General features: G+C 40.9%; 1 protein-coding gene across 6 annotated transcripts in view; it reads left to right on the top strand.

Annotated features, from left to right (window-relative positions):
* Window positions 1-12,839, top strand: part of LHX9 (LIM homeobox 9) — a 47,586-nt gene that overhangs the window by 32,786 nt on the left and 1,961 nt on the right. For 4 of the 6 annotated variants that reach the window (XM_053247780.1, XM_053247779.1, XM_053247774.1 and 1 more), the window contains 2 exons: window positions 4,442-4,644; window positions 6,939-12,305. In XM_053247780.1, the coding sequence (XP_053103755.1) occupies window positions 4,442-4,644; window positions 6,939-7,196 (461 nt within the window). In that variant the 3' untranslated portion in view covers window positions 7,197-12,305. Of the gene's footprint in view, window positions 1-4,441; window positions 4,645-6,938; window positions 12,306-12,839 lie in introns of those variants that run through there. The other 2 variants (XM_053247777.1, XM_053247776.1) reach the window with 1 other exon arrangement.

Below are 12,839 nucleotides of genomic sequence, written 5' to 3'. Positions count from 1 at the left end.
CTTTGTGAATAAATCCAGCCAACTGTTGGGAAGTAGTCCAAGGTGTGTGTGTGTGTGTAAATCAGATGATGCACATGAACACACATGCTTTAAATATGGACTAATTAAATTCCTTTAGAACTGATCATTTTAATTTAATTTGCATTGTTTGATCTGTGAATCAACAGGGCTTTAAAAGCCTGTGCTCTCCCTTTCCCCACATGGTTGTTCCTCATGGCTTTGTTCATCAGATTCTGTAAAGTGATCTAATTTTTCAAGCTTAATAGTTAAACCAAATCTACTTGCACATCCAATCCAAAACACATTACATTGAAACAAGTCCCATTGATCTCAACGGGGCTTACTCCCACATAATAGGATCAGGGTGTTAGAAGACTTGTCATATTTCTTTTGGTCACAGGACTGTAGAAGTGCAGTTGTAGCATCAATGGCAGCAAAAAAATCCATGAGGAGTCAATGGCTGGCAATACATTCCTTTCCCCCAAAGATAATCCTACTGAGGATACTCTTTTAAGGACTGTGATATTATTGCTAGTTTTGTACAGAATATAAAATAACTATGGGTTCCAATCTGTTGCTTCAAAGGGCTGGTTCTTGCACAGCAAGAACACCCTGGAGAGGGTCAGAAAAAAACTTTTGGTTTGTGCCTCCTTCCTGTCACATGTGGGACACAATGTGCAGGGCTGGTTAGCACATGGCCTCTGAGGGCAGTTTCCCAGGCCCATGTGCTCTGAGTGACCGACTGCTGATGCCTGTCTGCCCCGGCTTCTTGGACACAGATTGCTGATGCTGTTATTGGATGTTGCTAGGACACTGCTGTTGTCTTTACTATTGGTGACAGCCAGAAACTTCCCCCAACCACTCACCTGTTGCCAGCCAGGGGGAGAATTGATGTAGGAAGGCATCCATGCAGGGTACCTTGCTAAAAGTCCCCTAAAACTTGGAGCTGGTGTGATATGAAGTTTACGTGCATAGGCATCTCTCATCCAATCAGTTTGCCTCTATTTCCAGCATTGCTAATAGGCATAAACAACTCTGCATCACAAGCTATGCTCTAATATATGATAGTAGAGGAGACTCTCTACTGTGGGCTATGCTTAGGCCTTTGATGCTGAGGCTATGTGTAAATTCTTTGCAGGGTTAATTCCGTTCTAGAATCTTCTAAACCTTGTCCGCTTTCTAATCTTGCCTGGTAGCTGTTACATATACATATACAGCAGTTCTGTATACAGCAGTTCAGAGATATAAGTTTTGGGTGGTATAAAAATATGTTAAATAAATAAATAAATTTGGGCTAACCAAGCTGAATGAATCCCATTCGTTCTTGCAGTTTCAGGAAGGCAGCAAAAACAGGAGATACGGTATGTCAGGGCTCTGCTGGACTACCATACTTGGCTAGTGGTCTACATTCAGTTTCTGGAGTTAATAGTTATGCAGGCTCGAAGTTCAATCTTTTCGCACATTACAAAATTCCTATACCAAAGGTACTTCTGGTGTGATTTGCATGATGATCTCAGATGCAGGCTTTTTGTTTGGTGTGTGCAGAGACTTGGTGAAGCCATATACATGCTATAGGCAGCCAAAAAAAAACAACAACAACCACACAAAACAAAACAAAGCAAAAAAACAAAAAAAAAAAAAAAGGCGGGGAGCGGGGAGGGAGGAAAGGCTGAAATCCATAAGGAGGGATTTCTTGTGAAATCTGAGGTACACAATATTATTTCTTTAGACCATTGTTTCCATTAAAATCTTCATCTGCAACTCTGTTGACATAAAACATTCTGACACTGGGACTAAGAGTTGAGTGTGGGGAGCATTTTTGCTCATACAAATTGGGGAGAGGAAATTTTCAGTGATTGCTGAATATTGCCCAACTGTGCACATGTGGAAGTGCTCCCCTCGTGTTAGTCTGATCCTTAGCATCTGTGTTCTCAACAAGCTCAGTGGCAAAAAGATTCTGGACTGGGGAGGCCCTTAGAGGTTTTCCTCCTTGTTTGTTCCATGGGTCAAAACAGACACCTCTGTGATAATCAGAGTTGACTATCTACATGCAGATTGCACATTAATTGCTACATTAAGGTGTTTATAATGTGAGAAAGGCCCTTAGTTGTGGGGAGAATTCAGGGTTGGGCAGAAGGATTTTATGAGGCCAGTGCAGCGGTTAATCTTCATACACAGAAGTTATTCACACGACTGATCAAAACCGGGCTACCAGAGGCCAGCCCAGTTTTGTCCAGTTGTGAGAACCACAGGGCTTGTGGGTTGGCCCGGTGGTCCCCTGGCAGCTAGCCCGCCTAACAACACCTCCCCTTAAATGAGGGTGATGGAGTGAGCGCTCCGTTAACCTCGTTTTTGGATCATGTGTCAGCCGCGGCTGCCACACTCGGGTTGAGGTGGGGAAGAGGGGAGGGGGGACCCCAGGAAGGCACCACGCACTCACACGGTGCATTCCTGGGGTTTGGGGGGTTGGGGCACCACACGGTGGTGCTCCCCTCCCCCCAATCCTCAGGGCTCCTGACGGAGCTGTGGCCAGGCATGGCTGCGCCCAACCGGAGCAGCCGCTCATCTGGGCAGCCGATTTGGCTACCCGACAACAAGCAACTGCTCGTGTGCGAGGAGAGTGGGCTAAGCCCGCTCTCCCCGCACTGACCCTCCCGGAGCTTCACACCAATTGTGTGAAGTGCCTCACTGTTTAGGGATGAAGCCAATGCTGGATTTAGGTACAAGCTAAGTAAGCTACAGCTTGGGGTCTCGTATTGTGAGGGGCCTCTGAATACAACAAAATAACCAAATTTTAAGTTTTACACAATGTATTTTTTAATTTAAATATATTTCAAATGCAAATAGGCTTTCTGCAAGATAAGATCTGCTTTTGTTAAATTATTAGTTTTCTGTTGCATCTTTATCAAGTATAAATAAATTGTTAAATTTTCATTTTCATTGCTCTTTTGTAAGAGCAATTTTGGGGGGAGGTTAATGCTCTGGGGCCTTTTACATTTGACATAGTTTAGGGCCTCAGCATATCATAGTCGGGCCCTGGATGAAGCCAATGGCCTACCCATGAAATGGCTGCCCACACATTATATGGCCACTTGAGGTACAAACCCAGGGCTGGAATCCTGTCTGGAGGAGAAACCGCTGGGTGGCAGTTGCTGGGGGTCGGGGGGGTGGGGGGAATAGAGTTGAACTATCTCTCTCTCGCTCTTTTTTTGCCCCCTCTTCTTTGCTGCAAATCGCTGTTTCCCATCTCTGCTTTGCAAAGAACCACAACTAGCTTTCAGGGTTTTAGTACATGAGGCGACTGCAGAATATGTAGGACTGGCCACAGTGGGTTGATTTTGGTGAGTGAAGTTTCAAAAATACGATGAGCAAGATTTTAAATGATTCCTTGGGAACACACAGCAAAGTTCTTCCTTACCTCTAGGGTAAGGAAGAGGCTTGTCTTAAAAATGACGCTAAAGGAGCAAAACCTGGCAGACGTGCTCTCAAAATACTGCCTCCCTCAGCAGATGTGGAACCGAGGGACATAATAAATGTTTGAGACAGGAAAAGGCCCTCTTGACCTCTTTTGCTCTTCAGTTGAAACACTCTTTCTCTTCCCCCTTACCCTCCCCACATCCCTTTCGCTTACCAGTCAGGTCTAATGCTGAATGAGGTGGTAGAACTCTGGACTGTACCATTGCGGACTGCAGGTGGGGTATGCGTCATATTTTTGATTGCTTCTGTGTTTTTTTAAAAAAATGAATACATCAGAGAGAGGGTTATGTTAAATCATTTCCTCTGTAGAGCTAGTATATCACATGCAGGGAGGTTTTGCTTTGCATTGCTTTTGAATATGGAGGAGTTTTCAAAAAAACAACCCCCATCCCCACACCTGCAGTCCACTGGTACAGTCAAGAATTGTACCCTCCCTTTATTCCTGTGTGATGCATATGTGAGCATTTTACACATTGCTAGTATTGCTAGTAAATAAATCTTCACAGGGGTAATACTGTTTCACCCGTGCAATGCTATGTGCTGTGATATTATATACAGGCCTGGCAAACATGTCATCCCACAGTGTGGGGAAATACATTAGTCTAGTGCTGCATCCAATCACCTTAAGTGGAGCAGCGGGGAAATGCTTGACTAACAAGCAGAAGGTTGCCAGTTTGAATCCCCACTGGTACTATGTCAGGCAGCAGCGATATTGGAAGATGCTGAAAGGCATCATCTCATACTGCGTGGGAGGAGGCCATGGTAAGCCACTCCTGTATTCTGCCAAAGAAAACCATAGGGCTCTGTGGGCACCAGGAGTCGAAATCGACTTGACGACGGCATACTTTACCTTATTGCTGTGTCCAGCTTCTGTTAAAGGCTTGCTCCATATTGCTCATCTGACGGTCTCATGGATCATCTTCTCCAGTCAACTCCTTGCTGTTCTTTGTGGTTTTCCCATCAGGTTGTAATGAGAATGAGGCAGACCACCTGGACAGAGACCAGCAGCCTTACCCCCCATCTCAAAAGACCAAACGCATGCGCACTTCTTTTAAACACCACCAGCTCCGTACCATGAAGTCCTACTTTGCCATTAATCACAACCCAGATGCCAAGGACCTCAAGCAGCTTGCCCAGAAAACAGGCCTCACCAAGAGAGTTCTGCAGGTAAGAAGCCTCTATGAATGATTCCCTCTCCACCCCTTCCCACTCACTTAAAAATAGCATTTCCCTGACTTAAAGGTTTTATAGTCCTCATGCTAACTTAATACAATTGTGTCCCTCAGTGGATACATAGAGAGTTAAGGGGTAAATATTTAGATATATGAGCCAAATGCACCCAGGGCATTCAAAAAGGGGGCACAGTCCCCCCCCCCGAGGCTACAGCACTTGGGATTAAAGGAGCACCCACTGATGGGATCAGTCTTCTGCTCTGACAAGGGTGGAAGATCTGTAACCTTCATGTGGTGTCTTCCTTAATTAAAACATTAATGAGTAGGCTTCATTTAAGGTAAATGAGCTTTAATCCTTGGATTCCCAGTCAAGCTTCAAATGCAATATTTTGTTTTCCCCAGTTACATTAAACTTGGGTATTGATAACTCTTCTTTACTGAAGTTGTCCATCTGTGTTGGACAGGCCATCCCAAGGGTCTTCTCTCTTAAACTGAACTGAGGGCTACTATGATCTCAGCAATCTTATCTGACATAGTTGTTACAGGATTAGATTGCTCTAGTCTGTAGATGTGGGGCAGAATGTCTCAATGTTCCCTCAAAGATCACCCATGTTTGCACATTTTTTTTTGTTTATATGGGGAGCATTCACACGCTTGATCTGCCACATTTGCAGACTGAAGTGGAGTCTAGCAACAGGTCCAACATATGGGATTTCTGATCGTGTTTTTGCATCTGAGACTGGATTTTTGCATTTAGTCTTTATGTGTTTTCCCCCCTTTCGTGTTCACATACTGAGCATTTCTTGGGAATGCATCCCATTGGCTTTGAACAATTATCCAGGATGTGATGAAACTCAGATTGCACCATGAAGAGACACAGTCAGAATTAATAGTCGCTGTGCAAAATTATGTGCAAAAGTCACATCCTGGTGAGTTTTCCCTGTTAAAAAAAACTGAATGCAAAACTCTGGCCCCAGATATCATAGTGAATCACACATTTAACTTATTCACAGTTTCTCATTTTATAATCATTATTTTGTATATTTATATACTGCTTTTCAACAAAGAAAAATTCTTAAAGCAGTTTACATAGCAAAATAAATGAAAATATGGTTTCCTGTCCCCAAAGTGTTCACAATCTAAAAAGAAACATAAAAGAAACACCAGCAGCAGCCACTTTAAAGGACACTGTGCTGGGATGACTAGGAACAGTTTTGACCTCCCCCCCGCCTGCCTGCTGAATTGAATACAAGACAGCCAGCATTTTAAAAGATGACTTTTTGCCCAATTAGCAGGGGTGTTATATGGCAACTACAACAAAAACAAACATAAGAAGTTTAAGTGGAATTAGCTGTACTATGTGCAAAGGGAGGGGAATGACTCAAATCAAAAATATGAATAGCCCCATATTTAAAAAAAGAACACAAACTATGAAAGAGAACTGGGACATCATTAGGAAATTATATCCTCCCTGCTATATGTACTCTTTATATTTTGAATGATCATATAGTCTGGCTACTACCCCGAACACAAACACCAGTCCACCTACACTTTTAGCAAGAGAAATATTTTTTTTAAAAAGTCAGGTCACTTGCCTGTTAAAACAATGTTTTTCTAGAAGGAGTGGGGTGAACAGAATTCTGAAGCCTGTTTCTCGCAGTATTTTGCCATATGCTGCAGAAATGCATTCAGCAGCAGCTAAACATTCAGGCCTAGCATAGGAATAGAAAACAAAATAAAAAGAAACTGATTTGGATGATGGTGTAGATCAGCCCCCCCCACCCCCGCCCTGTTTTCTGGGGGAACCTGGGCTTCCTTGGAAGCTTCTTAGGAGTTCCTGAACGAGAATAGCAGGAATGGTGGACAAGCTTCACTGAAGGACAGCTTGCTTACCACTATAGGCCTTTCTTTGGAACAGACAGCTGCAGGGAGTATTGGGTGCATTCTAGGCTATATTCTGACATAACAAGGATAAGTCCTGGTATGCCTAACCAATGATCTGTGAAAACTGACTGTGCACCCTAGAACATGCCGTTGATTCTAGAATCTTATGCAATGCACAAGAGTTCCATAGCAGGTATGCACAGAAAGGGTTATCTGATGGTAGGAAATTTGAAAACCACTAGTGTGGATGATTTATGTTAGAGGCTACAAACAAACAAACAAACAAGCCCCCCTATACTCTTGAAATGCATTAAAGCACAGAGAGAGAGAAATAAAATGGGGGAAAAAAATCAGTCAAAACAAAGACAAGCATTGGTAAAGAAATCAATTGGGATTGGTTTGCAGGTTTGGTTCCAAAACGCAAGAGCCAAATTCAGAAGGAACCTTTTGCGGCAGGAGAATGGGGGTGTTGATAAAGCTGATGGCACGTCACTTCCGGCACCGCCCTCAGCAGACAGCGGCGCTCTCACTCCACCCGGCACTGCGACCACTTTAACAGACCTGACCAATCCCACTATCACTGTAGTGTCATCAGTGACCTCTAACTTGGACAGCCACGATTCCGGGAGCCCCTCACAAACTACCTTAACAAATCTTTTCTAACATTTGACTTAAAAAAAAAAGAATTTACTCTTTTCTTCTTCTTCTTTCTCCATTATTATTATTATATTATTATTATTATAATTATATTATTATTAATAATATTATTTGCAAGACTTTAAAAAAAAAACCCACAAAATATTTGGGAAAAACCAGCTTTGTGTGTAGCATCCGCAGCCACTTGGCAAATGAGTTTGCAGTAATTTAATTTTATTATAAAGCTACATACTCTGTCTATAAATTGTGTTCCGATTTTTTTAAAATAGCCTAATTAAAGGGGAAGTTTTGAATCATTATATTAAGTGCCTCTTAAAATTGTATGTTCCTTATTTCCAGAATCTGGGGTGGGGTGGTGGTTGAATTGTTACCATGGAAACTGGAGAATTGTGTTTCTAAACAAAGCCACAGGTTGTTATCCTCAAACCATTGGCACCTTAATCTTAAATATCATACATTTGCAAGCAGGTCCCACTGAGCAGGATTGGCTAAAACATTTTGGTGCCTGAGGTGGAAAATCCAATGCTGTCCACCCAGGAGGTTTAAAAAACAAGGAGACAACAGTTTGGCACCCAAAAAGTCTACTGAGGCCTCCTTCAACCACATGACAGGAATGGCCCTGCTATTGGGATCAGTGGAACTTATTTCTATGTCAATTGACGAGGCTAGCAGTCTAAAACTGGCAGTTATACCCCTGCTTTCATTTGTAGAAGTGCATTTGTGTCACTCCTGTGAGGAAAAATGTGATGCCAGAAGTACATACTCTATTTGCTTTGCAAGTCAGGATGGTATGTGTGATTGCTTGCCTTGTGTTTGTCACATTTTTTCTTTTGCCCCTGATGGCTCCTTCCTCTTGGAAAATCCATTTTGTGGCTCATTTGCTGTTGCCAGAACCTACCAGGTTTGTGGTGGTTTGCACTGGCATGATAAACTGGCCGCTGCTTCTTGAGGCGATAAGACATGTGACACATGTGCTATTTATGAGGAGCTATCACAGGTTGAAAGGAAAAGCAGCCATCACAAATTCAGGTATTCCCAATCAGGGTGGATACAGAGGACCATTGACTTGGAACTATAAGAACCAAGGGATGGCTTTTGCACTTTGAGAACATTTACATCATCATCCCAAGCAGTAAGGAGGATTTTACCATACATTTGAATCTGATGTGCAGCCAAGTGTTGTCTTTATCCATTCTCAGATATGGGAATATTGAGAATCCTGGAAATTTGACTCACAAGTAGGCATGAACCCCTTCAGATATAATAATTTACATTTTATAAATGAAGTGTGTGGGTGGTCTGTGTGAGAACATCATGCAGTCCGATGTGGCCTTACTTGGGCATAAAACAATTCTCTCCTGTGGCCGGACCCAGACTAATTTCTTTCAGGATAACAGGTTCTGGCCATTTTGAATCAATGCCAGGATTCCACTACTGAAATACTGTATAGGAGTTAAGTGATCTTCAAACTCCTAATCCTCATTTTATTGTTAGGACATTTTAACCTCCCATTTTTATTTTTATGCATACACAAAAGAGTGGTAGAATTTTTACACGTGTAAAATCAGTAGCTGATTTCAGTAGTAAATGTCAGTAGCCAATGTCCTGACTAATATTGTGCATGTGTTTCTAACAAAGCACACAGTTCCATGACACAAAAATTTCAAAAGACCCAATTCAACATTAGTAGTGACACCACACTTAAAGGTACCTCCTCACTTCCAAAGAGCAGACGCTCTTGTGCGAGAATGCAGTGATTTTCACCCCAGTTCCTTTTTGCAAGAACTGCTCTTTGACCCACAGAAACATGTCCCTGAGGACTGCATGATCCTCAGGGATGTGTTTCTGATGTCAAAGAATGCTTCTGGAGTAAAGAGTGAGTGGCAAAAATCACCACACTTTTGCACAAGAGTGCCCATGCTTCAGAAGCAGGGAGGCTAATGTTGCACACATGCTTTAGTTAGAAGTACATGTGTAGTGTACAAATGTTGACCAGTGTGTTTGACACAGTGGTTTGCCGTTATCAGGCCTAATTTGCATGGGAGAAGAGAACAGATTGTTGAAATGTTCCCTGAGTGTGTGGTCTCCATATCCAAGGGATTGGTGCAGCACTTCTTCACAGATGAACAGATTTGCTGTGTGAATTCCCACAGACTTCAGAGGACATATGTCTGTTCTAGCACAGGGATGATCAACTGGTGGCCAAAAGCTGGATTGGCCTTAGCTGGCCCTATCAAATTTTAAACCAAGCCCTCGTGGAAAGTTTCCCTTAGCAGGAAATGGCAATCTAGTTTTCAAGGGTTGTAGATGGAGAAAAAGGCCAATTATATCACTCTTTGGGATTTGTATGTAATTCACCAACTATGTTCAAACATGTTTGGTCCAGAATTTATTAAAGAAGTTGACTACTTGTAAAAAGGTCAGTTTGCTTTACTTCTGGCCTGCAATTCGGAAAACAGAGCAGCCCCAAACAATATAAAAGTTGGCCATCCCTGCTATAGGACATCAATTTTAAACCCAAACTCAAGTAAGCAAATGATGGGTTCCAGCCACAGTCATGTTACTTCACTAATCTTCAGTAGAATTAACTCAACAAGAACTGGGCATGATCCATAATAACAACAAAGTGTTGGGAATGGCTCACATAAATATAGGGATACTCTTGCAGCTCTATAATAAAATCAAGTGCTTGCATCCCATTGATTTCAGTGGGAGAGTTAAACACATACTTCTCTCTCCCCATTGAGGTAAACGGTTTCAAAGACTAGATCTTAACCAATGTGTTTAGAATTGGAGTGTTGCTGAACAGGGCTTTCATCAGTTCAGATCAGTTGGATGACAGTATTGTTCAGAACTGGGCCCCAGTACTACCGGTATGAAATGTTCCATTGAAATGAATGGGGCTACTCTGGAAGAAGCAGCTTGTGGACTGAAGCTAAAAAATTATGATCAAATTATTGAAGTCTTTCTGGTTTTGTGTTTTGTTTTTCATTAAGAGCACAACCCAGCAAGATTGAAACAGTTTAAATCCCAATGGGGCTGGCTGAGCAAACAAACAAAATTATATTCTTCTTTTAAAAACTACCAACACAATTCTGGCTTTAAAACACGAGTGTTCATGTCGACCATTACGGTAGCTCTTGAAATTTTAAATGCATTCCAGAGGAGATGGAAATAAGAAAAATATAATTTCTTAAGATGTTTAGAACCTGCTTCCCATATCTCTTATTCCTTCCTGTTTTGAGCATACATCTGCTTGGTCTGTGAAATGGTGTCGGCCATTTTAATGCATTAACTTCACAAGGCAAATCCAGCAAAACTGTTGTGATGAAGGCTGCAGCCATATGCACGCTTACTTGGGAGCAAGCCCAGTTGGCTTCCAAATAAGCATGCGTTAGACTGGGTTACCACTTCCATTAACATATAAGGGATGTTGGCTAATCCTATTAGTCCTATTCTATTGCTTTCAGTGGGATGAGAGTCATGACAAACTTTGTTGGATTGTGCCTTTTTCAAAAAAATGTAATTCTCATATATATGATTTTATGTGTGTGTGTGTGTATTTAAATAAGTACACAGACATGCTGGCTACAATCCAACACAGAGGTAAGCATGCTAAAGCCCATTGAAATAAAAGGACTTAAGCACATTTAATTCTGCATTTGATTGTGGCTGCCTCAATCTGTCTGTCTTGCTCTCTTTTTAATTGCTAAAAAGAGAAAATGAATTAGAAAAGGAAATTTTATTAAATTGGGAGTTTAAAGCTGGAAATCTTTGAAGCTGCTAAACTCGGAAGCCTTGTGGATGCATTGCTGATTGAAATACCTTTCCTAGTTTACACTTGCGAGTGTTTGATTTTTTTTTTTAATTTAAGCTAAAAGTCTGAATGGTCTGGGCAGTGGTGAATGTTCATTTGTATCCTTTCTTCTGTTAAAATACTAATTAGCTATGGGAGACCCTCCAAAACCAAAATAAGAAGGGAAAAAAAAAGGTCAAGATCTTGGTTTGGGGTGGATTGTTGAGAATAACTTTTTGCACAAATACTTTGTATTTTAGGCCCTCCCCTTCACTTCCCCTAAATCAAATCTCTCTCTCTCTCTCTCTCTCTCTCTCTCTCTCTCTCTCTCTCTCTCTCAATTTTATTTTTGGTACTCGAAGCAACTATTTGAAAGGAATTTCTTCTTTTTGTTGTTGTCTCTACTAATGTGTGGATACATAGTGACGGTTCACTGCCCACATTAAAGTGCATTATTGTAACTTTTGCTCAGGGTTTTTAGAAAATTAGCACAGAAAAGTAGCTTATTTTTAAAAAAAACATGGAAGAGATGTTAACACTGTAACAGAGGAAAATGTGTCTTTGTCATTATATATTTAGCAAGTGTGGTCATCATCTTCTAGAGTGCTTAAGGCTGCTGACCTTAAAGCACATTTAGATGGAAGTAAGTTCAATTGATGTGAATGGAATTTACTTCCAAGTTGATACATTTAGGATTGAGGTGCCAACCTTGGATGTTTCCTGCTTCTATTACCTTATGGGCATTTACCACTAACCAGACCAAACAACCTTGGAAAGGCTGAGCTCTTTATTAATACACTTTTACAGGTACAAAAATATTGATACTTATAAATTTTGTTCTTTGACAGAACAACTATATGGTACTATAGATCTACTTTATTAAGTAGACTAATTATAACTCAGTTCTACAATGTGCCTTATGCTATAACTTGGGAGTAAGCTTGTGGAAAAAAATCAGGATACATATGTGTTGTTTGTTAAATTAACTGTTTTAAGCCCTTTTGACACCTCACTAGTTTTGTACTGTTTTACCTCTTATTTCTGAAACTCTTTTTATGGTGTATCCTGGTAGAGGGGGACAGACATGTCATAGAAAGCAGTTGTGCACTCTTTCGGATATAGTTGATAAATTCAATAATCTTATATATTGAGCTTCGTGTTTATAGTACAGTTAAGTGGTCTAGCAAACTTGTCCATGTTTCTTTGTTTTATTGAGAAATGCATTGTATAGAAACTATTTCCCCTAAATATTTATGGACCAAACAATTGTGATATATCCTATTAAATTTGTGTGAATAAACCATTTTGAATTGAAGGAGTTTTATTTACCATACATTTTCTTTTTCTTTTTCAATGGAAGTATTATTTGTGGCAGTGTGTTGAGTTGATTTTACTCTGTGTGTGTGTGTGTGTGTGTGTGTGTGTGTGATGGTGAACATTGTAATGGGAGTCTTACTGCTGCTTGAAAATAGAATTTCTTTCTAGGTTTTGCTTCATAGAACATATACATGATGCAGTTTAAGACTTGGTTTTTTTTTTTAAATGAAAGTAATGCCCCACTGATTTGATATTACAACCCTGTCTTAGGTTGCAATTCTAAACACAATGGCTCTGATCCAACATAGTTGGGCTTAAGTCCCATTGAAATGAATGAGATGACTTAGTTGTGATTAACTTAAGTCCTATTGCTTTCAATGGGACTTGAGTGCAACTAACTTTAGCTGAATTGGAGCCAATTACTTGGAAGTCTTGTTTCACTGAAAATCAGTGGGATCTCCTTCCAAGTTGTATGGGACATCATCTAAACGTTAGTCAAAACTGCCATGGAAATTAATGGGACTTTAGTTAGTCAT

The sequence above is a fragment of the Hemicordylus capensis genome, chromosome 4, assembly GCF_027244095.1.
Source record: "Hemicordylus capensis ecotype Gifberg chromosome 4, rHemCap1.1.pri, whole genome shotgun sequence".
Lineage (NCBI taxonomy): Eukaryota > Metazoa > Chordata > Lepidosauria > Squamata > Cordylidae > Hemicordylus > Hemicordylus capensis.
The sequence above is the reverse complement of the archived record's forward strand: the minus strand, read 5'-3'. Positions and strand labels throughout refer to the sequence as shown.